Consider the following 14,921-nt stretch of genomic DNA (forward strand, 5'->3'; position numbering starts at 1 on the left):
GTTAATTAATTACTAGCCCTACTTATATAGTTAATTTTGAGAAAAAATAATTTTAAATTTTCAGTATTGCTTTTAAACTAAAACGTCGAATCTTATATCCACAGTCACCCATAATGAATGTTTTATTCAACTTTTTTATTTCAAAAATCTTGATGCCCTTATATTCGAATGGATTCAATGAACTAAAACCCTATCAATTTATACCCTAATCAAATGCAGTCGTGTTTGATACTTTGCCAATGTCACTGCTGTTCTGTTATTGGCGCTAAGAAACTTTGGACTTTAAGAACAGTCGTATAATTATTGAGGCTAAGTATGCTGCAAATATTATACTACCGATAATTCCAAGCTAATTAATGAAATTAATGATGATCATCATCTTATGTTTATCTGCTAATTAGTGATGGCTGGCAGATGGACATTTTTAAACAATAAATTAAACAAAAAGGATAATATCATTAAGTTTGAGGTATGCTAATCTCCTCCACCCTATTGGCTATGTTAAGTCGACAAAACTTGGTCAACTATGTGAGCATGAAAATGGCCAAGAATACACTCTCTTAATATTATTATTATTATTAAAAGTTTTTAAGACGTACAGTTCAAGTTTTAGCAAGATGTTCATTGTATTAATTCGTTGAAAGGAACCTAATTCTTAGAGTTGCTATTCAAAAATGTAGTTGACCCTTAATAATGGGAATCTACATGGGAAAATGGGTTGCTAGTTGGAATATTTAAAACATTTTTATAGTTCTTATACAAGGAATAACTAACGAATTGATTTTTTACTGATGATGATGATACACGGCTATGATATCTTTCTCTTTTCTTATGCAAGAAATTACTAACTTTTTAAGAATTATTATTACTAGCTGATTTGTAATTTGAGTCATGCGAGAAGACTCTGAAAATTTAAAGATATACCAATTAAATTTGACAAAACATTTACGAAATATTTTTGTTTTATATGAATAATGAGTACAACTGGGATAAAAAAAATAGATGAATACTATTCTTTAATATGAGAAATCCATATACATACTATCTTCTATGCAATTTCATTCTATGTTAATTCAACTCTTCGAACCAGGACACAGAATTAGTATTAACGACTGAAAATATATTCAATGGCGAGGACAACTTGAATAGTCCAGCCATGTTTCGTTCAACTTATATACAAGTATACATTTTTCAGATTTTATGAAATACGGTAACAGAATAGAAACAAAAAAAAAACAGCATATAAAATATACAGCCCTTCACTTGGACTTGATAAGAGGACGGTCGTGCAGGAGATTTGATGCCATCTACACTTTCAGTGTTTACAGATAATTTGCTTGGACAGACTGAGCAGTAGGATCCCTTGATAACCTAATGTTGCCATTGTAATCGACATTGTATTGTACTTCTGCTCGAATTCCCATCACTATTCTACAAGAGCCCCAAGAATCAGCTTTTAAAGCAATTCCATAGTAGTTGAGGTGGTCTGATATGCTGTTTCCGGACACAGATCTGATGGTTGTGGAGGAATTATAAGCACTTCGGCCACCACCACTGGTGATCAAAACTATTAGAAAAAAAATTCAAGCATACCTGCTGCAATAAGGATCTTCTCCAGAGTCATCGCACAGCTTTTCGATTGTGCGAGTGGTGTCTTCTATTTCAATATCTTGGAGCCAAACCTGATATTAACTTGCATGCTTATCATAATAACAATACAATAAAAAGCATATTAAACTAGACATGGTTGCGCCAAGTAAGGCTACAGTTTGCCAGCATGTTCCATGGGGATTAACATGTAACAAATCTAAATTAGAGTTCATCAGATGTGAATGCTTGGCTTAACATTGTTCATACTTCAACATTCGTACCTAAGTTTAGGCAAACTAACCTTTTCTATAAAAGAGAACTTCAGGAAAACACTAACCAAATCCAGGATTCATATATCAATCATGATCAAGGAATCATGTGAAAGACTGAATGTTATTCAACCTCAATTAGTTAGTCTGCACGGACAGGTTCATTGATATCTTATTAATTTATTTTGTCCCCCTCAATGATATTTATCATCTGTGATAGATAGCAGCAAATGGGAATGTAATCAAAACTTATTTGAGTAGTTGTTGACTCTCGTGTATTTATGTAAATCTAAAGGCTGAGAGGTGGTGGATGTTGGACAATTAATATTTGTATTTCATCCAGGTAGAAGTGTAATGCTAACTTTACCTACCAGTAGTCTAAAAGAAACTTTGGGGGAGGGAGTTACCTCTCTAGGGAAGTGATGGTATGTTCTTCTTTCAAAATAAGAATAATATGGCGGTAAGTGTGGCACAATATCATTTGCATGAGTCACACGAACAGTACGTGGCACGCGTTTGCTGAAATAATGGACAAAAGCAGCATTGCCTATACGAGGCTGTCCAAACGTTGTAAGCTGAATGTCTGTCATTCCATGATTAACCTGCAAAGCACATGCAAAATGATACTAGTATAAACTCCTGATAATTAGTGAGAACACAGTAGAAGCTGGAACAACGCTTAGATTAAAACATTCTTTTTCTAATAAAACAATCCCACATATAAGGTAGGCAACTGCATGCAATGAGCATTTTTTTTCCTTTTAAGATTAAGGATAAATAACTTGGACATCAAGTAAATGAACGCTATGTCACCATCAAGGTGATAAATTAAATGCAAGGAAAACATAAGTTTCGCTTGCCAAACGGGTTTGCCTGAATGATGTTTGTGCTGAAGTGGCTAATGCAGGAGTGTTCCAGAAATAGGAATCTGTAACCACCACCCTGAAGTGGTTAGCCCCAAGATTTAAAGTATTGTTTTGCACTAAGATTTTGGTCTACAGTCAACATGGTAGGGATTTGTTTGCTGTGTGGTGCAAACACTCAGCAATCTTTAGAACGCTTCTAAGCATGCTGTGACACTAGAATGAGCTTCAACTCTATAATTTTCTTTCATTTAACTTGTTTACCTCCAAAAACAAATATATAGTAATTAAAAAGTCAATTTGAATTAAAATTTTAAAACAAGTTAAATATAACAAGTATCTTAACTAAAGATAAATATTCCAATAAAGATAACTTTGCAGGTCTCATTTTTGTAGCATTTAATAAGATCAACCCTATAATTTTCAAATATATAGATTAAATAAAGCTCCTAGAATATCTAGTATTGGGAGTAGGTATATCAGCTCTTCTCCTCCCAGTGATCGACAAACACAATCTAAAGATGATTCTATCTCAGTTGGTTCTAGATGGTAACCACTGACAAATGGTCTATCATGGTGGATACCAGTAAAATTGTGTTAGCACAAGCAACATTCTGAGACTTACTCACGCTTGCACAAGGTTAGTATTGGTTAATGACAATGGTCATGCCGACAAATACTAATCTACACTTGAAATCATGGTTAGCCCTAATTAACTTCTTGGTAACCAAAAGGCTAGCTAAGACAGTAAAGGCTAGTAAAGGATGAAAACCAGAGAGAAAGAAGATGCAAAGATATAAGGGAGTAAAGATCTTATTGATCAACCCATAAACCTTGTACCTTTGAATTCCACTTCTTGAACTACATGAGCACCTTAAGAGATTTGTGAAGCGTCAAACATGTAGAAACCAGACACCACTATCATCTGCTTGATATATTGACATCTTGATTTATAATGTTACTATCTCAAATATCTATCTGATACCATAATTTTAATAAGAAAAGAGAAAGCCTGGTAAAAGTAGTCAGTTTTCATGGAGAAGAAAATTGATACAGAAAATGTCTGTACATTTTTCATTTTTTTTTATCTTTACCCTATGCTAGCATTCTTTCTTTATTTGCCATTTTCAATTTTCATCATTTTATTCTATTAAATATTGCAATTGGTATGAACAATCTATCTGTAAGTTACAATGTAACATAACAATATGTGATACTTATAAATTAATGTATGGAAAGTACATCTCAATTATACATTTGCTACATCTTCTCTTTTTTTTTTTTTTTTTTGTAGAATAAACAAATCGTGATACTAATCTCATGTTGTACCTAAGCTCCTAAAAGCATGACTGTTAGAGCTTGTGTGTAAACATGTCCAAGCATGTAGATGTACAACCTAAACATATCTGGATAATTCCTCCTGTATTACATGCATGTATGTGCAAGCTGAAAAATTCCCAATGTGCAGGGTTTTCCAAATCTAAAATATAAACACAGTTAGTTATATGTACAACATTATCGACCAAGGTTCAAGTGATAGGACAAATGCAAGAATTGCATTTAGACGGACTAATAAATTTAATCAGCGAAGTAACCAATTTGTATGCGGCCAAACCGATTTCACAATGATAGAAGAAATAAAAATGCAAAAATGTTAACATATAAAATAAATGAAACCAAGAAGGTTGATGGTAATTACAGCTAGATCCAGTGCACAAAAGGAAGCCAGAGCTCCTCCCATTGAATGACCTGTAACAAATATACTGATATTTCCGTAAATATCAATAGCTCTTTGAAGGGCATTTAAAATCCCTTGACGCAATGTAGTGTTGTGGTAAGCAGAATAGAATCCATGGTGCACCTATAAATATAACAGAAATAATAAGGCATGTTTCATAGCAAAACTTTACCATTACATATACTAATAATTGTCAGAAAATAAATATTAATTCAAGACCATTGCATCAGGCATTCCAGGGTATTTAAGATCTAGCTGCTTCCAGAACAAATCTTCAATCCAATTTCGTAGACTGTCAAAGCAAACAATAAGCAAAGTGATCGCTAGGCAGATGAGTTGGTAAACAGATACATATGTTTCAGAAAATTATTAAAATTTTATTTCCTACATTCATTAAAAGAAAAGTTCAAATACTGCAGAATAAGATCAGTTTAAGCTGTTGACTGTGTGTTAGTGATAAAGTCCATAAGCTTGAAAGTACTACTTAATTGACCTTCAAGTGCAGGAATAACTAAATCAACAGGTTAGATCAAAAGATGTGCAAGTGAAAATTCTTGAGATCATTGACTGCAGATTCTAAAAAATAAATAGTTGCTCAATGAGAATTTCATTGTTGCGAAAGGGATAGAGTTGAATATGCAGACGTTGACTGAGCAAGCCCATAAGGTGGATAAGAACCTTTGCAAAATCATTAAAATTTGATTCAAATTTGGAATGCCACCTTCAAAAACCAAGTTGGAATCCACAATAGGCCATGTCAAAATATTAGCCAAAAGATCTTAAGGTTTCTGATAGTTCTAACACTGTAGCTAATGAAATATAGTTGATAAGGTATATACAATAAAAAAGTATAGATCAGTTGCAACATATAGATCAACAAATCATAGATGAACTTTAGTCAATATCAAACTATATTTTCACAATACAGCATGGGTTTGTGCTGTACTACATGTATAAGCAAAGCTTCCTGCTTCATGTTTCAACAATGCCAAAACAAGCACAAAGAAGCAAATGTGGGAGGTATATAGAAACCACTAAGTTGTAACCACATTTAGCAACTGTAAGTCGAACTATTTGTTGTACTACATCTGTAGTACAACAGAAGATGGCCATATGAACTTATCAGGAATTTAAGAATTAGGGCACTGTTGAAACAATAATAAGCTATTGATAAAGATATCTGTGTGCATAGGTGGATGGAAGAAGAAAGGGTACTTGGTTGAAGGATCTTGATCAATGGTCTTGTGACCTTGTCTCCACAATGTGTTAAATTGGCATCAAAGATTACAAAAAAAGTTGCGACACTTATTAGCTTAGATACATCCATAAAGAACAGCTCCTAAACTAGATTACTAAATCAAAGATAACAAATATCAGAAATGCCCTTAAACCATATGAATATGCCAGTTCCATGTCCAGATATTTCTATCCTGATTTTTGCAATGATAATTGTCACACAGAGAAAGGATGCTCTTTTTTTCTAAGATACCTGTGTTCTTGTGTGCCTCTGAATGCAATAACAATGGAATTCAGATCACGATCAACTCCAACAAATGCCTGCATAAATGCTCAAAACAGTGTTGTCTTTGTGGTCAAAAACAGTGTTGTCTAAATGTACTAAACCAGGACAAATGAAAATAAATTGCACCTGTAAGCAGTTTTGGATATCAACAATAAGTTCTATCACCTCAAATTCCTGATTGGATATTAGCACAACAAAAATTTAGTGATGCATTAACTAAGAGTGATGTATACCTTACTATCTTAATTTTGCACAAACATGCACGTCTGAATCTCTAAGTATTCAGCGGATACCTTTGTCAAATCATCACACCTTGAGCAAGTCCATGTAAAAAGTTCCGTCAAATCTGTAATGTAGACCTACAGCATGCATTAAGAAAAAAGTCAAGTAATACATACTCGAAAGAAAGAAAACATAAAAGATCATATTCCACGAGAGCAATTAAGAAATCATCAATCGTTACTCACAGCTGAAGCATATTCAACAATTATCTTCGCGAGGGTATGATTGTAAACAGGTAGTTCGTCCTCATAATTGATCTCAATTTCTGTAAAAAAAAAACGTTCAGATGAAAACACAAGCTTCAAATGAACTGGCAAAGGAAAATAAATTCGACAAAAACCAATTAACCATGGCAACGACGAAAATGCCCTAGATCAATTATACCAAAAATAAAGCGAAAACCTTTCTGCATCGGAGAAATACGACGGCCGAGAAGCGAGAATGATTACCCAACAAGCGCGATTACCTTTTCCTTCGGAAAGGACGAACAAGCCGACGAGAACCAGGGCCGCGAACCATAGCCATCGGCCCATAGCCCTCAAAAAAGGCAACGAAAACCTAAAGTCCTGCAAGAGCCGTGAAGATAAGACCCAAATAGATAAAGGAAAGGGGCATGAGAACGGGAGTGGAGAGAGGGCAAAAATCACACACGAATTGAAGCTTGAAGATGATGGCAGATGTCCTTACCACGGCAATTGACGATCTCTCGAGGAGGAAGAACGGATTCTGGGAAGCTCGTCGAACGAGGAAGAAAGGAAGCAACGAGGGAAACGGGTTTGTTGCGATCGGAGCTTAGCCGATAAATACCGAATCCACGGGATACCATACTACGTTGATGTAGACTGTCTAATCCATTGGATAATTGCCACGTAGCGGGAAAGGTTTTTGTAGATCCTCGTAAATAAAGTATTTTTTCTCAAGAGTAAAGGAACTAAAAATAAAACAATTCGTTATTTCTAAAGAAAAACATAAAACAAAATTAGATTTTTTTCACTCTAAAATTTTAATTAATGAAATATTGATATGCCAATTATCCTATTGGCTATTAGTAGTGGTGTTAAAATGAATCTATCTATCTTATTAGGTTTGTAGAATATTTGACTTTGAGTAGACCCAATTTAACGACAGAGTCATTTCCATCTCAAAAGACTTTCAAATTGCATACATGATACTTAATTATAGTATATGTCGTTAAATATGTTGTTACTAAATTATATAATAAACATTATCAAATTATACTATAAGTATCTCATTTATAGCTATCAATCTGGATTAGATCCATCGAATTGATCTGCTCCGTCAAACAATTTAGACGAATTTAGATTGAAATTTTATCAATCTATTTTAAGATGAATTTAGATGGATCAACCTGTGACGGATTTGATTGGTCTGCAAGTTAAAAAAAAATTAATTAAAAATTAAAATAAAAAATTTAATAGACCAGGTTAAACCGCAATTCAAATTTAAAAATTTCAACTTTATCAATTTAAATTATAACCTAAATTTAAAATTTTTAATATTTTTTATTTTTTGACAGACTCGTGAATTAATCTGTCTAACCCGTAACTTGCCTTGAGTTGAGTTGAAGATTTTCCAACCTATTCCATCCGTCATATAATAAATTTCTAGTGGATTCGTCTATCCGTTATAAATTGATCTGTTTGACAGCTTTAAATGACAATGTATGTAATCAATAAAATGCTCGAATATAATTAATGGTAATAAATAAAATGCTGCAGTATAAATACTTAATTCTAATCAATACGAATATAAATATTTACATACAATTTTACTAATACAATTTCACATACTATAACTATAATTTAAATAATCTTATCTATTAGTATAATTACTTGCAAAAAAAAAAAAAAAAAAGGCTTTCATTACCATGCAAACTGGGGAGAAGGACCAAACCTCGAGTCTATCCTTTATTCCAAGATTCTCTCCCCTCCTTCCTTCATGGCACAACTATCCATCAAAGTAAACATACCGTAATAAAATAAATCCGTATGATGCAGTTAATAGGTTAGAATAAAAGAAGAAATGTGAATCCACAGCAATCAACATAATCGTAACACTGCAAATTGCAAATAATGACAAAAAGTATGAATTTGCATGTCGTAAGGCCACCCACCATTGACACAATATAGATAAGCTGTGACCTGTGAGATTATACAATGTTATATACGTATAGAAGAAGTTTCCCATGTCAAACATCGTATCCAGGGTTAATCTTCTGTTGAATACTGTCGTAGCTTTCTAATTCATTCATATCGTCTATGCTCCCCAAAAACAGTGGCAACCTTTGATGCAGTTCCACCGGCTGAAATGACAGAATCCTTGTCTTCCCATCGGAACCTCTTCCACCAGCATGCTCGATGAGGAAGCTAAGAGGGTTCGCTTCATAAACAAGTCGAAGATGATCCCTTGGGTTCATGACGACACCTCCGTAAACAAGAGTGCGATGGAAGTCAGCCACCAGCGAGCAGATATATCGAGCTGAGTACTTCTTAGGGAACTGCCCTTTGCCTTGTCTGACAGTGTCGATGTATTGTCTTAGTCCATCTGGCCAGTCGAAGTACCTCGCATCATTCACAGAGTATATCTGTCCTGACATTAACAAAACAAAAAATAAAATAAGAAAGACGGACAGATGCAGACGAGCTGAATCAAATCCTAATCACAGTTATTCGAGCTGAATCAAAATCCTAATCACAGTTATTTTGACTCTTGATACCAAGGATGTCGACGGTCAAATGTTTTCCATTAAACACTATCTTACCCCTAGGAGGAACTTGAATTGATGGATGTGTGAGAACAAACTCTCCGGTCGAGTGATCCAATGTGAAAGCATGGGTCCCTGAACCGACACTTATGCAAAGGATGGTGGCAGATGAGTATAAAACATAACCAGCAGCTACAAGTCGGTTTCCACTTTGGAGAGAATTGAGTTGTGCCTTCTCCTCCACTGGAAGATGGTCCAACTCGGCGAGTCTATTGTATATTCCAAATATGGTACCGGTTGGTATGGATGCATCAATATTTCTAGAACCATCTAAAGGATCGACGACGACGACAAATGGGCCATGATCACTAATCCAAACTGGAATATCATCTTCTTCTGATGCCATAACTGCAACTTTTCCAGAATTTCTGAGCGAGGCCAATATCATGTCATTCTGCAGGAAATAAATAACTAAATTGCTTGACCTTTTCTCATACTAGGAAACATGGATAACAGATATGAACTATAGAACTCACTCAAAATTAGTGGAATAAAGCACATAGATAAGAAAGAACCGAAAGGATGTCTCATACATTCACACGAAGAAATTGTCAAATAATACTTCAAGAATTAAGAAAGAAAATAATGATACATCATCGAATTTTATGATTTCTGTTCTTGCTATTGTTCTGAATCAGGTCAAATGCTTCCATGTATGCTTGAATAGACAGACTCGCTAGCTGAAAGCAAAGTAACAGTTTGGAGTGTCGATAGCTAATCAAGTTAAGAATTTGAGAAGAATTTTTAATGGCACATTTGCTGGCAGTTGCTGATACCTGCCGGTTTCTCATTGCTGGCTTAAGGTTTACTATAATTCCAATCAGCAAAAGTGCTCAATTTCAATTGAATGACATTCATGCGAATCCATCCAACCATGCTCATAAAATTTCTTTCATTGAACTCTTCTCCTTTCTCACACTTCTGTCTATTGATATCTCCAGCCTCGATATCATCTAAACAAGAAAAATGGCTAATACCCCCCACCTCCTTTCTGGGAATTCCCTCCATTGCTATGCTACCTCTCCCTTAAGAACTCACAAGCCCTTAAGCCCTGCAGATGAGTTCTACAACAATTTGTATACCCAATTCCACCACTTCTGATCTACAACATCAAGAGGGTGCTGACTTCAGTTGGTAAGGTGCCGACTTCAGTTGGTAAGGATTTTGGAAGTTGTTGTCAAGGGCATAGATCTGAAACCTACATTCACCCAAATATGAGTGTCTTGTGAGGGATCTCATAAAGTATGCTCAATCATAGGCTTCTACTGATTTCATCCTTTAACCATTACTTTCCAGAAATCTATTTAGTTGCTTCACAGCACTCACCATCAATAATTGCCATCAACCACTAGGAAGCACATTTATGGTCTCTACTTAGCGCATTAAATTGAAGAATTATCTTCTTAATTTTTTTATTATTTTTTCTCATAGTTTACCAACAAAAGTCCCTTATGATTGGATCCCTTCCCAAAACCATCTGAGTGTTTTTTTACCAAACTTGCAAACTCTCAAAGGTCATCAATAGGAAGTGCTAGTTTTGTGCCATACGAATCAGGTTTTACAAAAGATCTGACTTACATAGAGCTTAATGGCACTGTGATTTACTCTTTCACCAACCCCAAATAGTTGGGATATGGATTGTTATTGTTGTTTCTGTTATAGATGCGGAAAGATAACCATACTCTTACATGCAACACATCGACTTCAGTACTTCCAAATCCTCAGTTTTCATCACAAAGTGCCACACCAAGTAATCGAGAAATAGCAGATTCATACATACTGACAAACATGCAAGCAGTACCAAGGGATTATCAATTGCATAGAATTAGCAGTCCAAGAAAGCTATTGGAACAGAATCGCGAAGATCAACAAATAACACGGATGTAGGGACGGAAATTACCGAAAGGATATCAAGCGGCTTCGGCTTGTCCCTCCCGGAAGACGACAAGGATCCAACACCCCCGCTATCTTCCGGTATTCGGCCAACATCAGCATTGAAGGGCGACGCAACCAAGGCGGCGATCCTCTTGCAAGCGTACTGGAGGTGAGTCAACAGGACCGCAAGGTCATCCCCGACGTCGGCGCCTCCCTTTGCGACGTACTCCAACAGGGTCAGGTGACGCTCGCAATTTGGGGGCGGAGCGGTCTTGGGCACGACGCTCGGAGAAAGTAGCGGTGTCCTCCTCATGGCGCGACCGCTGGGGATGGAGAGACCGTGGCGGAGAGTGCGGAGGCTCCGGATGGCAGGAGAAGCGAGAGGAGGAACGAGCGAAAGAGAAGCGGGGTTGGGGTGACCGGTGGTAGGGTACAGGAGGAAGGCGGGCGATGCCATGGATTAGGATTTAGGGAGAAACTGGAGTGCCGAATTGCCGTGGTGCGTTGGGTCTAAATGGACTAATCCGTGCGGATTGTGGATCCAGACGGACCGGTCTGGACCGGTCTTATCGGATTCAGATTGATTAGCGGATTAAGAAAAAAAATTAATAAAAAATTTAAAATAAGTTACAATTTACAAGTCAAAACGCTAAAATAGGGAGAGCCCGATCCAACGGCTGAGATAAACGAAACCGCCTGACTCTCTCGTAAAACGGTAAAACCCTAATTCGTCCCTGTCCCGTTCCCATCAGCTTCGCCGCCGCAGCGCCTCCCCGTGAATCGCCTGCAGAGAAGAAACTGAGAGAACGGCAGTGGCCCCCCATTGTCTCTGGTCTCCAAGCTCGAATCCCACCAGTCCGGGAGTCCCTGATCTCCAAACTCGAATCTCAGCAGTCCGGCGATCCTTGATCTTCAAGCTCGTATTTGAGGTGAATTTTTTTTGCTTCCTTTCCTAGTTGCCGTTTATTTCCCTTCCTTTTTCTATGTTTGTGGTTTGCACGGCCTTTTGCCTCTTATCCTCAGCCCGTGTCCTCCATGATCTGTGCGCCGAACGTGGCAAGAAAACTACCGTGCTTGTTATTTCTTTCCCTGCCCATGCACACACAAACGCCACGCAGGACGTGGCTTCTGTTGCTTGATTATCAAGATTGGAAATTAGAATCCCTGCAATTAACACCAACCTTTTCCCCAGTGGCGAGCAAAACTTGTTTGCTTGTAGAGTTTGACCTATTGATTTGATGCTTGAAACTGTTGGCATTTTAAGTGTGAACTGTGAAGTCTGAATTTTAAGTGTGAACTATGAAGTGAACTGTTGCCCGATATTGTTTTGTTTACTTTTTGTTTTTAGTATAAAAACATATGTTGATTATTTCTACATTTCCTAGAATTCACCAGAAATGTTGATGCAACATTCTCGATATGTTTGAACAAATTTACTAGTGAATCATGATTGTTAAATAAATGATACGAGATCTATCATATAAAAAAATTTAAGGTTGAGTTTTGAAAATTTGTTTCTGCAAGTTGCTTGGTTCTTGAAAAATTCTAAATAAGATTTGAGAAATCATTTTCGCAAATAGGCTATCATTCCAATCCTATTATGAAGGGAAGTATCTTTTCAGAAGCCTTATCTAGAATAAAACAAAATTTAGCTTTTATTCAATACAAAATTTGAATTGCAATAAATACTGGCAGCATGAGTAGAACTATCTATTGGAATTCAAAAAAAAATCATTAGATCAAAAGGGGAACGTAAAAACAATGAAGGAAAATGACTAACATAGCAATTCCAGTATTGCTTTGGAAAAGGACCAATACAACAGTTCTTGTTTGTCAATTAAATCTGTTATGATTTACTTGCTAAATGACTATACCATCATATATTTTAATGTGTGTTGTGGATTATGGATTTTGGATTATGGATTATGATCAAATTAATGAATTGTAGAGATTTTTTTTTATTTTTTATAGAGGTAGTTTTGCTGTGGGAGGATGAGCTTGAAGAGCCTGCTGAAGGCGGCGGCGCTGCAGGGGGTGACGGAGGCGCGTGCGAGGATCTTCGGTCATGTCCTGAACCCATTGGGGAAGCGGTCACCCCACAAGATCCTCCGGAAAAAGCTCATTGGGGAAAAAGTTGCATCATGGTACCCCTATGACATCAAGAATGAAGACCCCCTCGTTCTTGCCCGTGAGGAGAAAGAGTATGTGCTGTCTTGTTTATCTCCTTTTTCAATTTGCTCTCTCATACCTGCTACGTGTTTGTCTGAATGCGTATTAAAAAAAATGTCTACTCCTATTCTCTGAATTATGTGGATGGTTAATAGAAATGCATTAGGGCTTATCTTGCTGTAACATGTCAGGAATTGCTTTCTTTGCTGAAACTGTTTTATTTTGAGTCATCGTGGTGCATGTAAAAGTTCACTTCTTGGATCATTGATTCTGACTTGATATTTACTTTCTCATTCTCTCGTGTGTTTAGATCTTGTTAACCTAGAGAAACAAATTAAATTGGTAAAACTCTGCACATAGTTAAAAAAAAAAGACACTGATATGAAACTGACATGATATGAATATGATGACATGATTATTATGAATCGACACATACTATATACTTTAGCTAACTAAAGGGGAGCGCAACGGTAAAGTTGTGATTGTGTGACCTAGATGTCATGGGTTTGAGTCTCCGAAATAGTCTCTTGCAAAGCAAGGTAAGGCTACATACAATAGATCATTCTCCAGAATCCTGCATTGGCAGGTGCTTCGTGCACCGGGCTACCCTAAACTTTAGCTAACTCAAAATATTTTTTCAAATCATTTAATTTTGATACAAATGAGCCTACATGGTGATGACTTGCTAAGATAAAAATATCGTCACTAAAGAATTTGGCATGAGCAGTTTATGTTGTCTCTTTGTTGGATTTTTGCAGGTGACCTGCTCATCCACTTCACTTAGGAAACAATCAACTATCCTAGCATGCAAAATAGACATCAATTAAACCCTCTAGTTATTCTCATCTCTCAACTGAGTCCTACACCAATAGTTTATAATCAAATATTTAGTGGTAGCATAGCACTTTCCAAACATTTCCTTTTTAGCGTAAATATTATTAATTGTAAATTTTGCAGCTGCCAACATAAGTATCAATTTCTGTGGCAATAAGGTTTAGGTGTTGTTAGTGGTCCAAGTCTACACTACCAATTTGCTGTTTGGTTGTCTTTTCCCTTATTATTTTTATCATAGATACCTGTAAGTCCCCAAAAATGGTGGAAGTATAAATGATAAACTCAGGATAAATCAGTTTTAGACTTGATGATTTGGCCTAGATTTTACCTTGCTATTTGTGATATTCTTTTTACTAAACTACTGTGATATTGGATCCATTAGTAAATTTATATGTTTGAGTAGTCACATCTACAAGCAAGGTAAACTTTGCAGCTGTGGCAAGGGAAGGCATTGGTCAAACTTGTTTTACACTATATCTTCGAAACAAGTGCAACTTTATCATTTGTGTCTCCATTTCATTTCATCTGTTTCATTTATTCTTTTTTTTTACACTACAAAAATTTAGGCATTTTGCAACGAATTAAAAAAAAATTTGTCACAAAATTATTTTGTGACGAAATTGGCAACAAAAAAATTTTCATGGGTAATAGTTAATTATCAAATTCTGCGATGAAAAAATATAAATTCATCGCCATTTTTGCGATGAATTCGATTTTCATCGCCAAATTCATTGCAACTTTGTAACGAAAATTATTTTCGTCGTAAAATTCAGTAATCATTAATTTGTGACGAAAAATATTTTTCGATTTGCGACAAAAATAGATTTTTGTCGCCTAATAAGATTTTTGTCGCCTATTAGGGATGAAAAATTATTCGTCGTAAATTACTGACGAATGACATTCGTTGGAAATCGGTGACTAAAAAATTTTTCATTGCCAAATTAGTGACAGAAAAATTTTTCGTCGTTGATTTAGCGACAAAAGGCTGTTTTCG

The 14,921-nt window shown here is 36.0% G+C and overlaps 3 protein-coding genes across 3 annotated transcripts; 1 reads left to right on the top strand and 2 right to left on the bottom strand.

Annotated features, from left to right (window-relative positions):
• Positions 1-1,099: 1,099 nt before the first annotated feature.
• LOC141812170 (lipase-like) lies at positions 1,100-7,043 on the bottom strand. The gene is made up of 11 exons (XM_074700205.1): positions 6,952-7,043; positions 6,731-6,830; positions 6,450-6,529; positions 6,276-6,341; positions 6,109-6,156; positions 5,950-6,017; positions 4,680-4,752; positions 4,422-4,583; positions 2,267-2,461; positions 1,594-1,682; positions 1,100-1,512 (listed from the first exon to the last, which is right to left on the bottom strand). Exons 2-11 carry the CDS (start codon positions 6,795-6,797, stop codon positions 1,323-1,325), a joined length of 1,038 nt encoding a protein of 345 aa, XP_074556306.1. The 5' UTR covers positions 6,798-6,830; positions 6,952-7,043; the 3' UTR covers positions 1,100-1,322.
• A 1,287-nt stretch (positions 7,044-8,330) lies between these two features.
• Positions 8,331-11,390, bottom strand: LOC141812207 (fructose-1,6-bisphosphatase, cytosolic). Its single transcript, XM_074700250.1, has 3 exons — positions 10,950-11,390; positions 9,047-9,443; positions 8,331-8,874 (listed from the first exon to the last, which is right to left on the bottom strand). Exons 1-3 carry the CDS (start codon positions 11,379-11,381, stop codon positions 8,474-8,476), a joined length of 1,230 nt encoding a protein of 409 aa, XP_074556351.1. The 5' UTR covers positions 11,382-11,390; the 3' UTR covers positions 8,331-8,473.
• Positions 11,391-11,748: 358 nt separating this feature from the next.
• LOC141812369 (uncharacterized) lies at positions 11,749-13,255 on the top strand. Its single transcript, XM_074700398.1, has 2 exons — positions 11,749-11,853; positions 12,896-13,255. The coding sequence occupies exon 2, from the start codon at positions 12,917-12,919 to the stop codon at positions 13,226-13,228; it is 312 nt and encodes a 103-aa protein (XP_074556499.1). The 5' UTR covers positions 11,749-11,853; positions 12,896-12,916; the 3' UTR covers positions 13,229-13,255.
• The last annotated feature ends 1,666 nt before the right edge of the window (positions 13,256-14,921 follow it).

This window comes from Curcuma longa, chromosome 18, assembly GCF_044706935.1.
Source record: "Curcuma longa cultivar G26 ecotype Majalengka, Jawa Barat chromosome 18, ITB_CL_G26_1.1, whole genome shotgun sequence".
NCBI lineage: Eukaryota > Viridiplantae > Streptophyta > Magnoliopsida > Zingiberales > Zingiberaceae > Curcuma > Curcuma longa.